An 18,382-nucleotide genomic window follows, 5' to 3' on the forward strand; every position below is an offset into this window, starting at 1 on the left:
ATACAGACCGACCGACCGACAGACCGGCCGATATCTGCAAAACAAAATACCCCTCCTTCTTCGAAGGGGGGCATAACTAGGTGTCTGTGGATAACTCATTTTAATGTTAAGAATAAAACTTAGACATAAATGGCACAAAACAAGAGGGCCGTGATGGTCCTATATCGCTCACCAGAGTTGATCTGGCCACCTGACCTAGTTTTTGACCCAACATGACCGAGTTTCAAACTTGACCTAGAGATCATCAAGACAAACATTCTGACCAAGTTTCATGAAGATAGGATCAACAAGAGATCACAGAGTGATCTTGGCGCCCACCAATGTGCCATTTTTGGGTGTTCCAAATTTCAAGACTTATTGACTAGCTCAAGGTCGAATTTCATTTCCGTACACAACACTGTGCATGTGGTCCAAATTCAAAAGCTGTAGCTTCAGAAATGTGAAAATAGGTCACTAGATCAATTTCAAGGACAAAGTTCTTTATACACAAAACTATGCATGTGCATCAAGTTAGAAGGCTGTAGTTTGAGAAATTTGAAAGTAGGTCACTAGATCAATCTTAAGGTCAAAGTTTATTTCGGTACACAAAACTATGCAAGTGGTCCAAATTTGAAGGCTTAGCTTGAGAAATGTTAAAGTAGGTCACTAGGTCAAAATCAAGGTCAAATTACACTTCAGAACACAAATCTGTGCATGTGGTCCAAATTTAAAGCCTGTACCTTCAAAAATGTGAAAGTAGGTCACTAGGTCAATGTCAAAGTTTGTTTCGGTACACAATCCTATGCAAGTGGTCTAAATTTGAAGCCTGTAGTTATAGAAATGTGAAAGTAGGTCACTAGGTCAATCTTAAGGTCAAAGTTCATTTCGGTACACAAAACTATACAAGTGGTCCAAATTTGAAGGCTGTAGCTTGAGAAATGTGAAAGTAGGTCACTAGGTCAAAATCAAGGTCAAATTTTATTTGGAAACACAGAACTATGCGTGTGGTCCAAATTTGAAGCCTGTACCTTCAAAAATGTGAAAGTAGGTCACTAGGTCAATGTAAAGGTCAAAATTTGTTTTGGTACACAAAACTATGCATGTGGTCCAAATTTGAAGGCTGTAGCTTGAGAAATGTGAAAGTAGGTCACTAGGTCAAAATCAAGCTCATATTTCATTTCAGAACAAGAAACTATGCATGTGGTCCAAATTTGAAGCCTATACCTTCAAAAATGTGAAAGTAGGTCACTAGGTCAATGTCAAGGTCAAAGTTTTTTTTCAGTGCATAAAACTATGCATGTGATCCAAATTTGAAGGATGTAGCTACAGAAATGTGAAAGTAGGTCACTAGGTCAAAATCAAGGTCAACTCATGTCAAGGTTCATCTTGCCACTCAAAATCATACATGTGGTCCAAATTAGAATGTTGTAGGTTATTGACAAGAAGATTTTAAAAGCTCTTCCCTATATAAGTCTATATGAACCATGTGACCCCCAGGGCGGGGCCATATTTGACCCTAGGGGGATAATTTGAACAAACTTGGTAGAGAGCCACTAGATGATGCTACATTACAAATGCCAAAGCCCTAGGCTTTGTGGTTTGGACAAGAAGATTTTTCCCTATATAAGTCTATGTAAAGGATGTGACCCCTGGGGCGGAGCCATATTTGACCCTAGGGGGATAATTTGAACAATCTTAGTAGAAGACCACTAGATGATGTCACATACAAAATATCAAAACCCTAGGCCCTGTGGTTTTGAACAAGAGGTTTTTCCCTATATAAGTCTATATAAACCATGTGACCACTGGGGCAGGGCCATATTAGACCCCAGGGAAATAATCTGAATAATCTTGGTAGAGGACCACTAGATGATGCTTCATACCAAATATCAAAGCCCTAGGCTCTGTGGTTTTGGACAAGAAGATTTTCAGAGTTTTTCCCTATATAAATCTATGTAAATTATAGAAAAAAACAAAGGGCCATAACTCACTAAAAATTGTTGAACCAATCTGATTTTCAGGGGGACACAACTAGGGTACCAATACATCATTCTGACAAAGTTTGGTCAAAATCCCCCTGGTAGTTTCTGAGGAGATGCGATAACGAGAAATTGTTAACGGACGGAAAGACGGACGAAAGGACGGACGGAAGGACGACGGACCACGGACGCAGAGTGATTTGAATAGCCCACCATCTGATGATGGTGGGCTAAAAATCTGGCCTCAAGAGTGTTAACAAGCTTTTCATGTGACTTGAGCGCTTGATCTAGCTTTTGATCCCACATGACCTAGCTTTTAATCCAACATGACCCAGATTCGAACTTGATCTAGGATCATCAAGATAAATTTTCTGACCAAGTTTCATGACGATTGGGTCATAAATGTGGCCTCAAGAGTGTTAACAAGCTTTTCCTTTGGACTGGCCTAGTGACCTAGTTTTTGACCCCACATGACATAGTTTTAAGCTTGGCCTAGAGATCATTAAGATAAACATTCTGACCAAGTTTCATAAGACAGGGTCATAAATCTTTCCTTTAGAGTGGTAACAAGCTTTTTCATTGCTTTGATCAGGTGTTGTTCTAGTTTTTGATCCCAAATAATCAAGATATAAAATTGAGCTAAAGGTCATCTGGACAAACATTCTGACCAAGTCTCTTGCAGAATGGGTCATAAATGTGACCTCTGGAGTTTTAACAAGCTTTTCCTTTGCTTTAATTGCATGACCTAGTTTTTAACCCCACATGACCCAGATTCAAACCTGATCTAGAGGTCATCAAGCCAAACAAACATGTTCATGAGTTTCAAACTTAAAATGTGGTTTGTAGAGTGTTAACAAGATTTTCCTTTGATCTGGCCTGAAGACCTTGATTTTAACTTCACATGTTTCAATCTTGACCTAGAGATTATCATTATCAAGATAAACATTCTGACCAAGTTTCATGAAGGTAGGGTCATAAATGTGACCTCTAGAGTGTTAATAAGCTTTCCCTTTGACTTCACCGGGTGACCTAGTTTTTGACCCCACATGACTCAGATTCGTGCTTGACCTCGAGGTCATCAAGACAAACATTCTGACCAATTTTCATGAGTTTCAAACTTAAAATGTGGTTTGTAGAGTGTTAACAAGATTTTCCTTTGTTTTGATTGCAAGACCTAGTTTTTGACCCAACATGACCCAGATTCCAACCTGATATTCTGACCAATTTTCATGAGTTTCAAACTTAAAATTTGTTTTGTACAGTGTTAACAAGAGTTTCCTTTGATATGGCCTAGTGACCTTGTTTTTGATCCCACATGACCCAGTTTCAATCTTGACCTAGAGATCATCAAGATCAACATTCTGACAAAGTTCCACGAAGATAGTATCATAAATGTGGCCTCTAGAGTGATAACAAGCTTTTTCTTTGATTTGACCGGGTGACCTAGTTTTTGACCCAACATGACCCAGATTCGAACTTTACCTAGAGGTCATCAAGACAAACATTCTGACCAAGTCTCATGAGTTTCAAACTTAAACTGAGGACTCTAGAATGTTAACAAGATTATCATTTAATCTGGCCTAGTGACCTAGTGTTTGGCCTAACACGACCCAGTTTCGAACCTTACCTAGAGATCATGAAGACAAACATTCTGACCAAGTTTCATAGAGATTGGGTCATAACTGTGGCCTCTAGAGTGTTCACAAGGCAAATGTTGACGGACGACGCACGCCAGACAATGACAGGTCACAATAGCTCACCTTGAGCACTTCGTGCTCTAGTGAGCTAAAAATTAAAGGAACAGGTTAGATAAACCTCGACTCAAGTTCAATATCCTGTCCAGCCTGTTCAGATAGTATCCTTACTAATTGTAAATAATTTTCTCATACATGTCTATAGATATGTCTTAAACTGGCACAGCGGCATGTGAAAAACTGTAAAGGTGTCAACTCTAATGGTGTCAAGACTTACTCATTTGACAACGATTTACTGAAGACTGAAGCTAAGATTAATATACTAAAGTTTTTTTTCCATCTCTGTTTTACATGTGGAGATTTTAATGTAGCCATACAAGACAAAAGAAGGCTCTGGATTAAGTTAACCAGACGGACAAAATAAACGCTTCAAAGATAAAGATAGCACAGATAAATGTACTTGGGTTCGACCAACCAGACTCGACAATTAAGTCCTCCTAATGCCTTCAAAACAGGAAATGATATTACAAATTTAATATTTTATTTTACCTATCTAACAGCATAAACATCATCAAACACCAGTGGTTGATAGGCCCTGTCAAGAAATACAACAATCCGGAGAACATAATGATGATCTGACTGTAACGTATCACCTTATAGTAACCCAACTGACTTGCCACACCAGCTCCAAATATCACAGTTAACTGAAAAATTTAATAATATGCATCACTTGTGTAAAATAGATCTTTATGTAAGAAAGTCATTTGTACCGTCATCATTAAGGGGCCTTTTTATGACTGTGTCTATTTATCATGTTTATATCTAACTATGTTTTGCTTTACATATAAATCAAATAGAAACAAGAGATGTTTGTAAAACACATACGCCTCAACTGAAGCCTGTCGAAGGCAAGTGTGTATGTAACTCTGTTTGCTCTGACTACGGGCAACCATCCTATGACGTTTGACCACTGCTGCACAAAAAGTTCATGTTGATGAACGGCTTAGGGTCGTTGTGACCTTTAACTTTGATGTACTGACCCTAACCAAGGGTCTACTGACTACTTACTGACTACTTACTACTTACTGACTACAAGTAGTCATCCTTTGAAATTGTCGACTGTGTACCATAGTATAGTGAGCGGAAACCATTTTCAGTCTCGAGATCACTGTGACCTTGACTTTTGACCTACTGACCTCTAAAACACTGGATACAGGCAATCAACCCATGAAAGTTGACAATTGAGACAAAACATTCTCTACTTAATGATCTGAAAGCAAATATTTTACTGACCGATGGTCCAACAGACAAACCGTCCGACAGAGAATAAACAAAACAATTCCCTGTTCTTCGAAAGGGGCCATAAGAATTTTCTCTCTACCTACAACGTAATACTAAGTACATAACAATTTAAAGTAAAGTTAATTGTATTTTGTATTCGATTTCATGTAAAAGTCATTCAGATGCAATTGTTATTTATATCACTTATACCTTTGCACATGTAGTACTGGCCCCATAAAATACGCTTCTCACAAAAGCTGGAATGGCTCCTTTTGCAATCAACTGATCAGCAAATATGGCGAAAAAGTTTGATCTAAATGCACGATAAAATTCATGGAAGAAGTTCATTATCACAAAAGCAAGAAAATCTCTGTTGAAAAGAATCTGTTTAGAAAGTGTAAAGTAGGAGTATTCTTGAAATTTAGTAACTCTTGGTTTCCCACATTGCATGTCACTGTCATGTTGTAGTTCTCTTTCCGTATGTGCATGTTTCCCACAATACATCATGAATATACAGCTGATGACAGCAACTCCAATACTCGTTGCTTGAAATGCCTGGAAGTCTTCTAACTGACTTGACATATATTGTAGAATGAATACACTTGACGATCCTAGTAAACTACCTATTTGTGTGCATCTCACCATCTTGTATCTTTCTGAAATATCCTTTGTCATTTCAGTAAAAAGACAAGAATATGCCAATCCAACATATGTAAACATAGTGTCCCAGAAACATAAAGCTGTAATAAGATGAATTCCTGTAACCCATGGTTGTACACTTTCCGGGTCTCCCCATGGAAACCATGGCACTAGAAATGATAAAGCAAAAAATGGAGCTGCATACAGAACACTTTCACGTCGAGTTCTTGAGCAACGAAAATTGGTACTGTCTTGAAAATAAGCAAACAGAGGGTCGTTGATTGCGTTCCATATAAGGAACAGTGTTTGAGAAAACTGAAACCAGCTTTCCTCTATATGATAGAAGTTCAGGAACACTTTTACGTAGTAGAAACTAAACGCTGAAGTGATGAGGCCAAAGCCTACTGACAAAGCAGAGACTGCAACAATTCTGTTTTCGAGAGATTCTCGTGTTGCCATTCTGAATGCTATAGTGTCTCCTCAACTGAAAGGCTGGCAAGAGTGCAACTACCAGGTTTTGCAGAACAATATATTTCAATTTCTGCGTAATGTGACGTTATCGCAGCATACATATATCTTTATACCGATACTGCCTTCAAATTGCTGGCTAATCCTGAACAGAAGTCGTTATAGGTTTACAGCTTCATAGAGCACATCAGTTACAGCACACTGTTAAAAATTGCTTCCTGAAATAATAATATATTATAACAATGAAAAATATAGTAGTACTTGCTAAGTTCTTCCTTTAACTTTAGAATTTAATATAGTCTAATTCAGTAAAGTCATCAATAATAAGCAAACAGTTTCTGTAATTAAGCCGACAATGAACGTGCATGAAAATGCCAACAATCATAATTCGACTGGCCTACTAAGTATATGACTTCTTTTGGCAGCTTCAAAGAACAAGTTTTAAATAATATTCACGTATATTATTGGGTACCTCCGTGACCGAGTGGTTAAGGTCGCTGACATCAAATCACTTGCCCCTCGTCGATATGGGTTCGAGCCTCACTCGCAGCGTTGAAGTCTTCATGTGAGGAAGCCATCAAGCTGGCTTACGAAAGGTCGGTGGTTCTACCCAGGTGCCCACTTGTGATGGGGGCATCTGGGTCTTCCACTAAAGATGGAAAGTCGCCATATGACCTATACTTGTGTCGGTGCGACGTTAAACCAACAAAAAAACCCAAAAACGTTTTATTATTATTAAACAAGCAAATTCGATGAATTGGTATCCCCCGCCGAAAGGGTTTGTGGTGAGGAACGGCAAAGCAGTATATCCGGCAAACAGTTAAGGATGTTACTAAGAGGCAAATAATTTCATTAGTCAAAATCAATTTAACAGAAAATGAATGCTATTATTTGGTGTGTGTGGGGGGGGGGGGGGGGGGGGGGGGGGGGGGGGCACCGGGGTGACTGGGTGAGGGTACAAAACATCATATGTTGATTATAAATATTGATGGAAAATAAAAATAATAATAAGCAAGAGGGCCATGATGGCCCTATATCGCTCACCTGTTATCATTGCACTTGAGGACAAGAAGGTCCTCAGAAAAAATATCTAAGTCCAAAGGACAGGAACAACAAAGGGAAGAAAGGACTTCGGACACTATCATATGCTTCTAGCCTACATTTTAAATGCAAATTTCTCATTAAGCATTTGAACAATACCCAAATCGTTTTGAGTCAATGATAAACCAATGTATTAGTTAATTTATTACAGCAGAAACTGATTTGTATCTGTTCCTATCAAGATGTTTTTCTTATTTTATCTAGGCCAGGGTATATTTTCTTGAAAAAATAAAATGTTTAATTTCCGTAAAAATATAATGTCATCACTTTACGGAAGTTTTAAATATATGAATTCCAGTCGAAAAAAGTGATAAAATCTGTTTATTTAAGGTAAAAATAACATTTTAAGATTAAAATCCTATAAATAAATGAAAAGAGAACGATATTTTTGCAAACAACCTGTACTTGATTTATCTATACACTGTTCTAATGTAAAGTTATTGATGCATTACATGTGTGAATAGGTATACATGTATAAGTGACCGGTCATTTTTATTACAGTGGTTCAGGTAGTTATTTAAGTACATGTACATGTCTGTATAGCTCTGTTATAAGTGATGGCAGATATTTGTGTGCTGTATAACATTAATACTAAGAAAAGGCAGTAATCTTATCAAGGCCGTAGGGGGGGTTCTTGCTTGGGATAAGTACCAGTGGCACAGATAATATTTGAGCCGCGCCATGAGAAAACCAACATAGTGCAATTGCGACCAGCATGGATCCAGATCAGCCTGCGCATCTGCGCAGTCTAGTCAGGATCCATGCTGTTCACTAACAGTTTGCCTAATTTTTAATAGGCTTTGAAAGCGAACAGCATGGATCCTCACCAGACTGCGCAGATGCTCATGCTGGTCTGGATCCATGCTGGTCGCAAAGCCACTATGTTGTTTTTCTCATGGCACGGCTCATTTCGCTTAAACATGTAATAAAAATGTATCCGAAATGACAGTTCTTTCTGAGGCTTGCCTCAGGAAGCTGGATCGGAAAAAGTTAAATTGGGATAAGTCTGACAACAACCCATCTATAGATAATGTTGTCTATTCGGGGCTGAAGTTGTGGGCAAAACATATTCGAAATGTGTCATCTGTAGGACTAAAGTAGAAGCAGGTCTCTGCATAAAAATTCCACCTGAAACTCGGCTGGACCGTTTAGTTCGTTTTTTCGTCTAGCCGTATTTGTATATGCCATCTGCATGGAAAGCGACTTGACACATCACTTTCGTGGCATCACACTGTGTGTGAAACCGTCACCGATATGACCTGCCAAGAAGCTAATGTTCTTGACCTATGCATGACAGGCATATCAATGCCAAGCGTTATTTCTGTTGGATAGACTATAGTCAGGATCAGATTAACTGCTGTGCACATATTGCCTCTTTTTTTTTGTGTTTAGGCCTAGCCCGCCGCAAAGAACAATCTTCAATTCAGTTTTCACAGTAGGAAGAACATGAAGTAATGAATGCGTGTGACATTTAGTATGTGTAAAAGAAATAAATATAAATGCACAGAAGAAGATGAAGAAATAAAGAAATGAAAAATAGATAAAAAAATACAAAAAAAAAATAATAAAAGCAAAATGGAAAACAAATTACATCTTCATCGCTAGTGGCGTGCGTGTTGCGAGGAGGGCATGCAGAAGATTACCTGGTGTGTTGCTAGTATTTTACAGCACACATTTGCCGATCTACTGCAACAAACAACCAGGATAAGCCAATGAAAATTTAACCCAACGAATAATAATGAATTCACAGTATTTGCTTCTCTCACTACTATACATGTATAACATGCCTATATGTGCCCTTTCAAACATTTGTATAGTATTTGAGTTACAAACAGATGTAAAAATATGTGACTATCAAATTATTAAAAATGAATATAAAAAGTATTGGTTACTTTACATTTGGGAACACCCTGTAGTTATATTTTTTGTTTAAAAGTACTGCTCCACCCTTTGCATCAACACAATAGTCACAGATAATGTGTATAATTAATATCTACATATGCTGGCCAAATATGGTTTTGATGCACGGGTGGGAACAATGTTGTTTAAAGCAAAATAGCTTTTATATGTATATAACAGGGTACGTAATTCTATTTAGAGCAAAAATTACCATTTTATGAAACAAATATTGAAAAATTTGATTTTAAGAAATAATCTCAAATATGTATTTTGATGGTATATGTAATTAAATACTTATTTCTCAGTGGTTTATTTTTCACTCTTGGAGTAGGCAAATTCATATAGAAAGTGTCCGAAGTCCTTTAACCAAAAAGAAAAAAATTCTTACAAGGTATAGATATGTCAAAATACACCTAAAGTGGTCTCGGTTTTTACCTACGGCCAATAAGAAGGATCTGTCAAATAAATCTGTTGACATAAATGAAATTTCAGATCAGTATCTTCATTAGTTATGGAGATAAACCCATTTTAATTTGGAATAAAGGGAGGTAATTTGACATAAAATCAGTCCATAGTTATCTACCCTGATTGTCTCAGTCCAACTAAAAACAATAATGAAATTTCAAATAAGTCCTATAGGCACTTACTGATATAAATCCATTTTGATTACGATCAGGGGAGGTAATCAGATATAAAATAACTCTGGAACCTACGATTGGATCTGATTTGTCATGGAATCCAAGAGTTATTGTTGTTGAAGATAGTTTGGAAGTTTGTATCAAATAAAACCATAAATGAAGTCTCTATATGGCTGCACAAGCCAAAATAGCCATTCTTTGACATTTAAGGGGCCATAACTCTGGAACCCATGATGGAATCTGGCCAGTTGAAGAAAGGAAGCAAGTTATGTGGTGATACAAGTTGTGTGCAAGTTTCGTTAAAATCAAATCATAAATGAAGCTGCTATTGTGCAGACAAGGTCAAAATAGCTAATTTTGGCCCTTTCAGGGGCCATAACTCAGGAACCCATTATGGGGTCTGGCCAGTTCAAGACAGGAACCGAGATCTTATGGTGACACAAGTTTTGTGCAAGTTTGATTAAATTCAAATCATAAATGAAGCTGCTATTGTGCAGACAGGGTCAAAATAGCTAATTCTGGCCCTTTCAGGGGCCATAACTCTGGAACCCATAATGGAATCTCGCCAGTTCAAGAAAGGAACCAAGATCTTACGGTGATACAAAATGTGTGCCAGTTTGGTAAAAATCAAATCATAAATAAAGCTGCTATTGTGCAGACAAGGTCAAAATAGCTAATTTTGGCCCTTTCAGGGGCCATAACTCTGGAACCCATAATGGGATCTGGACCAGTTCAAAAAAGGAACCAAGATCTTATGGCGATTCAAGTTGTGTGCCAGTTTGGTAAAAATCAAATCGCAAATAAAGCTGCTATTGTGCAGAAAACGTCAAAATAGCTATTTTGGCCCTTTCAGGGGCCATAACTCTGGAACCCATAATGGGATCTGGCCAGTTCAAGAAAGGAACCGTGATTTTATGGTGATACAAGTTGTGTGCAAGGTTGGTTAAAATAAAATAATAAATGAAACCACTATCGTGCAGACAAGAAATTGTTGATGCACAAAAATAGCAAATTTTGGCCCTTAAAGGGGCAATAACTCTAGAACACATGATGGGATCTGGCCAGTTTTTGAAGGGAACTGAGATATCTTGCTAATACAAGTTTTGTACAAGTGTGATCAAAATTGCTTGCAAAATGTGGTCTCTATCTTGTTCACAAGAAATTGTGGACGGACGGACGACGGACGAAGGTGATCACAAAAGCTCACCCTGTCACTATGTGACAGGTGAGCTAAAAAAAAGGGGGGGCGGGGTGATGCATGCTTGGGGTGGTGGACATGACTGGGTGGAGGAGTGAGGTGGGGGAATGGTACAACTTTGCATGTTGATAAATATTCATGGAAGGTTTGAAAAAAAAAAAAAAAAGGAATGATTTTGTGTGTGTGGGGGGGGGGGGGGGGTGACTTAGGCAAGGTGGTGACCAGGTGTGGGTACACAACTTCACATGTTTATAATAAATGTTCATGGAAAAGAATATAAGACGTTTATTGAAATTCTACCATTGGTTGGTTTGTTATGTGTAGATTTTTAACAATTAAAGGGCAATTAACTCTAAGGAAAATTGACCAATTGAAAAAAAATGACAGACATCATCGCAGTATGTTGGTTCATGTTTATTTCAAGTTTCATGAAATTCTACCAGCTAGTTACTGAGATATGGTTGCGGATGGACGCACGCACGAACGCACGCACGGACGTGACGGACGGACAACGCCATTTCAATACCCCCTCCCGATTTCATCGGCGGGGGATAAAAATGACTTTCTGTTTTTCCTACGGGTTAAGCAAAAAATATTCCTACATGGTTTCATAACCAGGTGCAAAAATCAGATTTGTGCAACGCAAATTTGAAGAAATATGCGCGTTTTTCACTATATCAAGCACCTCTGCTCTGGTTGTGTTAAACCCCAAACAACACCAAGCACTTCACATGCGTTTTATGACTAGAAGTCAAATACTTTTTGAGATACATGCGACAAACTCTTGTATGCCTTTTATCCATATTTTTGACAATCAGTCTAACTGATTGAAATCCGCAACAAAATCCAAGGTACACAACATGATGAATGATATTCCTATTATGTTTCATGGCAAAAGGTAAAACACTTTTTGAGATAAGTGCGTCACAAACTTTGATGCCCTTTCATATATATTTTTGACTAAGTCAAAGTCCATAACTTTGATCTGGCTGAGCGATGTCTCTAACAAGACCCCAGGTGCACAACTTCACATGCTGAATGATATTCCTGCAATGCTTCAAAATCTTATTCAAATAATTTTTGAGATACATGTGACACAAACTTAGGCTCTTTTTACAAGTCAAGGATCATAAATATGGTCTTGATGCGTGATATCCAAATTAAAACATCAGGTGCACAACTTCGCGTGCTGAAAAACAATCCTGTAAGGTTTGAAGACTCTGGGTCAAATATCTGTTGAAATATGCACGAGTCAAATGGAAGGACTGACGGACGGACATACGGATGGATATAGGCAACTCTAAGTGTCCCCATTCCCCTAAAAAATAGATTTGGGGCCAGGATTGTGCCTAATTATATTTATAATTTAAATAATTATAATTAATTAACGAATTTGAAATAACTGAGAGTAATCATTAATTTAGACAAAAGTCAATTAAAGCAATTGTAATTAATTAATTAATGGCAGACACAGATTTGACCAATTATTTTCAATTAAATCTCATTATTCTTAATTATTGTGCCTCATCTATTAGTGCTCGGGTGAAATTTCACACTGTAAGGTAGTCATTATAACTACTATGCTGCGAATAAAAGTTTCAGTTTCAGTTTATTGGCAATCAGCAATACATTTGCCTTTGGCCATTTACAAATATAAAAACTTATGGCAAAGCCAATCATACACGAGAAAGTGAACATATATACAGAAGACAAAGAACAAAACAGAATAATTGTATTCGATCAGAAGACTAGTAGATTTTCAAGAGTATTCTTTCTTACAGTTGATGCTTCTTTAATATATTTTGCAAGACTATACATACATCTTTTACTACTGGATGACATTAGTGTATAAAACTTTTATACAATAGGTCATGTGCATCGGCCCAGGTATTTGGATCTTATGCAACTATAACGTGGACAACATAATATGAAATAGTATTCTGACTCGATAACATTTTGATTGCATAATTTACATAACCTATTATTCCTTTCTACATTAACCTATCTTCCTTGCTCTATCTCTAAATTATGTGAACATAATCGTAAACTAGTCATTTGTTTCCTTAGGTTGCCATTTGATATGACATCTAAATACTTAAAAAAAATGCTAATTTTGAAATGGCATTAACATTAACACTCCACTCTTGGACAAACTGGTCCCTTATTCTTATTTTTAACAAATTATAATAATTTACACTGGTATCAAAGAATAATCTGATATTCGAATATCCGAGATGATCAGTGATAGAATTCATTCTACTTGCCCAGCAAGCAGTATTAACATTATTACATTAATCATTATACATGTGATAAATAGGTAATTCGATTTTTTTCTTAACTTAACAACTCTTTCCTTAAAAATAACTGATAAAGGCACGCGCCCAACTTCGCCATATACAGCATAAGTAGGGGTTTGCCTTTTGACACCCAGTATATATTTACAAAAACGAATGTGTAATTTATCTGCCTCTTTGTAATTATAAACACCCCATACTTCTCATCCATATGGTAAAATAGGAACAGTCATAGAATCAAATAAAGATAACTTTGTTCTAATATCAAGACTAACATTATCAAAAACATTTAGGAGATTATTATATGCTCTTAAGGGCTTGATGATTAGTGCTTTAACAGCATTTGCCAACCCAGCGAGCATAATTATATCGGCCCGATATAGGTATAATGTCGGAATGTCGGCAAAATGTGCCAATGCAGGGCCAACGTCGGGCCGTTGTAGTACCGCAAAATATTGAAATCGGTAGATCGACATCAATCAGTGTAACTGTTTCGTACGTCGGATTGACATCGGGCCGATATTGGATTCTCTAATATAACTATATTTTTTCAAAATATTATGGATAAACATGAAACAGACATTATTTATTTGCAATGAACCATTTTATTCTGTTCTTGAACATAGATATGTAGACTTCAGTTCTGTCTGACTTTGATAGTCAAGGGAGAGAAATATGTTAGGTTTTTTTTACTTTATGCAGCAAATACTTTAAAGCAAAACAGATATAATGCAATATTTTCAAGAAGTGTACATATTGTAGTAAGTAATCTAATTGTTCATATGCGCTAATTTATTAAGCAAATATGATGTATGCCAGAATTAATCAAACTAGGTTCCAAAAAAAATTTGTAGACGGTATTTATCAAAATTTTGTATGTAATAAAGGGAGGTAATAATTAAGATGCCTTTTTTATTTTTATGTAAAATGCCGAAATAGAAATATTTATATTTACAAACAACTGAAAATATAAATATGTTTCAAATTCTAATTGAATAGATTTAATAGTGTTAAGAATACACAGAAAGCTTACGTAACTGTATAAAACATGCCTTGTATAGTTGTGAAAAGCATTATAGTTAACAAAATCAAGTAAGCATCATACACATGATGCAAGACACATCAGTTCTCCAGAAAATTACTCTGAGAATTTATAAAGTGTACATTTAAAGAAAACTTCGATAAAGCACTGCGAGTAACACTATTTCGCGACCACGATATGATCTGCCAATATCGGGCCGATATCATTTTGGTGTTGGCCAAATATCGTTTGTCAATATCGGACCAATGTCATTATGATGTTGGCCCGATACCGTCTGCCGACGTCGGGCCGACATCATTCCTATTTGTAGCCAAAACTGAAGCCGATATCGGGCCGTTATAGACAACGACGTCGGTCTGATATCGGGCCGATATAGAATGCTGGCTGGGAGGCTACCAGTGTAGGAGAATTTATTTCTAAGATATACAAAATTATCAACAATTTCAATTCTTTCATTATCTATATAAAAGTCAGGATAAACATTTTGTTTCCTTTTTTCAAATACACATATTTTCGTTTTACTAACATTGATTTTTAAGCCCCATTTTACAGAGTAATGACGTATAGCATCTATTTGTGACTGCAGACTATTTTGATCAGTAGTGGACAATACTATGTCATCAGCAAATAAGTTCATGTACATAGACAATAGTTCAAAATCTTTTTCAGTTAATGCATTAAAATTCATTTTTTCAGCAATATTATTCATAAAGAGTATAAAGAGCAAGGGAGATAAGGGCTCACCCTGTTTCAAACCGATAGTTACATTGAAGAAGTCAGAAATATTCATATTACTTGATATTTTTACAAGGGCTGTAAATAACAAGGTGTCAACACCTTTTGTATTCTTTCATCACTTACAGCTTTAAGATGCATTTCTGTTCTGTAATAAATTTAATTGTAGTCGCCACACAAATCTGTCATTGATTATTGACGCCTCTTTTCGAAAAACAAGTGCACTCTTCAAACAATTTCAAACCGCATTTTACGGATAAACAAGCGTTTAAGTCATCGGACTGGTTCGATGATGAGTGTCGTGGTAAACGAGAACGCTACTTAGACGCACTTAATATCTTCAACGTTGAAAAATCTAATGAAAATAGATGCCGGCTTTTAACAATGAAGCGTCAATATAAACAATTTATACGCAAGAAGAAAACTACCTTTAAACTTCGAAAATCGAGAGAAATTGAAAACTTACGGAGCAAAAAACCACGTGACTTCTAAAAATATTTCTCCAAAAAGAAAGGCTCACGTGGAAATACTTTAAATGTAACCGATTTTTTTTAATATTTCAAAACCTTAAGCAATGATATAAATATCACATCTGATACAGAGAGCGAAAACTTTGCAGGCAGACAATTGAACCCGGGCGATACGATCTTTACAGAGCTTGACGAGCCGATATCTACATCTGAAGTACTTGCTGCGCTAAAAACTTTGAAACGTGGTAAAGCCGGTTCTACGGACAATTTGATAAATGAGATACTGATAGAATCAGGCGATATTTTATCAAGCCATTTGACTGATATTTTCAATATTGTATTCGAGTCAGGACACTTCCCTGACTTATGGACTGAAGGAATTATCATTCCACTTTTTAAAAAAGGTGACGAATCAGATGCGAACAATTATAGGGGAATCACTCTTATAAGTGTTTTAGCAAAACTTTTCACAATCATTTTGAACAAACGCTTGACAGATTGGTGTAACAATAATAACATTATTTCAGACGCACAGTTTGGGTTTAGGAAAGGTTTTTCGACGGTTGATGCTATTTACTGTTTAAATGGCTTAATTGAAAATATGTTTAATAATGGTAAACGTTTATACGCAGCCTTTGTGGACATGAGTAAATGTTTTGACAGTGTATATAGAAATGCTCTGTGGTATAAAATGTTTAAATTGGGTATCTCCGGGAAAATTTTACGCATTATCAGATCAATGTATGAACATGTAAAAAGTAAAGTGCGCCATTGTAATGAAGTATCTGATTTTATAGAAATTGCAGTCGGTTTAAAACAGGGTGAAATATGCTCGCCTTTGTTGTGGTCGATATTTATTGAAGACTTAGAACTGTATTTAACGGAAAACCCAAACAGCGGTATACATATAGGTGAAATAACGCTTATTTTGCTGTTGTATGCAAATGATATGGTGTTATTGGCCGAAACACCAGCAGACTTACAGGCACATTTAAATAATGTTAAACTGTATTGTGACCGGTGGGGACTGAAGGTGAATGAAGATAAAACAAAAATCGTAGTGTTCAGGCGTTCGGGACGTATAAGAAACAACGAAAGATGGGAGTATAATGGAAAAGTTCTAGAGATTGTTGACTCTTTTAACTACTTGGGAACTGTTTTTGGTTCCAATGGCAATTTTAATTATAACCAGCAATTGTTAATTGGTAAGGCTGTAAAAGCTTTAAATGTACTTATATATAACTTAAAGGATTTTGATTTTACACTCAAGGTACAATGTCAACTATTTGATTCTTTTGTGTGCTCAATTTTAGGATAAGCAGCGGAAATATTGGGCTTTTGTAAATCAAAAGATATTGAGAGAGTGCAGTTAATGTATTGTAAAAGACTCCTTAATGTTAAAATGTCAACTAGTAATGTTTGTGTCTATTTAGAACTCGGGCGTTGTCCGTTGTATGTGAATCGTTTTGTGAAAATTATCAAGCAATGGATAAAAGTATTGGCTACAGAAAATTGTATTGTTAAGATTGTGTACTTGCAAAGCTTGAAAGATGTTGCTTTAGGTAAAAAGAACTGGGCTTATAAGGTAAAATGTTTACTTGAGAAATATGGTTTTGGATACATGTGGGAAATGCAAGACAGTATCATAGACGGTAAAATGTTTATACCGTACTTTAAACAAAGAGTTATTGACTGTTTTATACAAGAATGGAGAAGTGATATAGATAGTAACGACAAACTGACATTGTATAAACACGTGAAAGAAAATCTTGTATATGAAAACTATCTAAATATTTTATGTCGGTCACAAAGAGTATATGTAACACGTATGCGGGTATCTTCTCATTGCCTTCGCATAGAGACTGCACGATATGGCAACAACAGACTAGAAAGATCTGAACGGTTAGGTCAGATTTGTGGAAATGGTGAAGTGGAAGACGAATACCACTTCATGTTAATATGTGACAAATATAAGGCTGTACGCAAACGTTACATTCCTGAGTTTTATATACGTCGTTCGAACATGTTTAAACTGGTGACTTTGTTTAAACTTAGCGACCAGGTTATGGTTTCAAAAATAATGTTGTTTATAAGTTGTGCTTTGAAAATACGAAAAAATATTATACGACAATCTGGATGAAGTTGTATTTGTTCTGCATCTAATATTTGCAATTTGTATTATGGTAGTTGTACATCTACCCTTATTAAATTTTAATTGTTTTTTCCTTTTAATATTCAAATTATATTGATGTCAGTATTTGATATGATAAAATGTTCGACATGATATATATGTATATATGTACTCTGTGTATGGATGATAAACTATGTTTAAATCCAAAATGATAATAAACTTTCTGTTCTGTTCTGTTCTGATTATTTTTCTTTAGAAAATATTGTATTGATGAAAATAATGTATCTGATAGTATTTCATTCTGGCATTTTTAACTATTAAGGTTTCGATGGAGGCCTTGAGAAACAAAATCAAACAACACCAAATTATAGAAAGAAAGAGTTGTTTGACATGAAAATTGAAGCGCATGTAAAACATGTATATTGCTTTACGAAACAAGTGTCAGTATACTTATATAAACATTGAATTCCGGAAAAGGGCTGCCTAAAGGGGCTCCACTTCCGGACAGTTAAACGCCTTTAAAAACTCACCATTTTCAAAGAACTGTTACACATGTTTGTTTTGATGCATTTGCATAGCGTGCGAGTGGTGAAATTTCACGTAACAAGGTGGAACATAGTTTTCAGCAATTGTTTATCTTTTTTTTCTTTACAAATGGGATTCATTTTCAAAGGGGACAACTTTTTCTCAAGATTACTTAAATAACTGGAAAAGTTGTTTCCCTTTGAAATGAATGCATTTGTACTTAAATAATCGGAACAGTTGTCTCCCTTGAAAATGAATGCCAATGTAAGAATAATGATAAACAATGCTGAAAACTGTGTTCCACCTTGT

General features: G+C 36.1%; 1 protein-coding gene across 1 annotated transcript in view; it reads right to left on the bottom strand.

Moving 5' to 3' along the window:
- The window catches only part of LOC123548543 (transmembrane protein 180-like), a 58,754-nt gene that overhangs the window by 4,496 nt on the left and 35,876 nt on the right, over positions 1-18,382 (bottom strand). Inside the window, exons 2-3 of the mRNA XM_045335881.2 lie at positions 5,144-6,258; positions 4,202-4,356 (exon numbers count right to left, since the gene is read on the bottom strand). Coding sequence (XP_045191816.1) covers positions 4,202-4,356; positions 5,144-6,031 — 1,043 coding nt within the window. The 5' untranslated portion in view covers positions 6,032-6,258. The remainder of the gene's footprint in view (positions 1-4,201; positions 4,357-5,143; positions 6,259-18,382) is intronic.

Source organism: Mercenaria mercenaria, chromosome 6, assembly GCF_021730395.1.
Source record: "Mercenaria mercenaria strain notata chromosome 6, MADL_Memer_1, whole genome shotgun sequence".
NCBI classification, from domain to species: domain Eukaryota; kingdom Metazoa; phylum Mollusca; class Bivalvia; order Venerida; family Veneridae; genus Mercenaria; species Mercenaria mercenaria.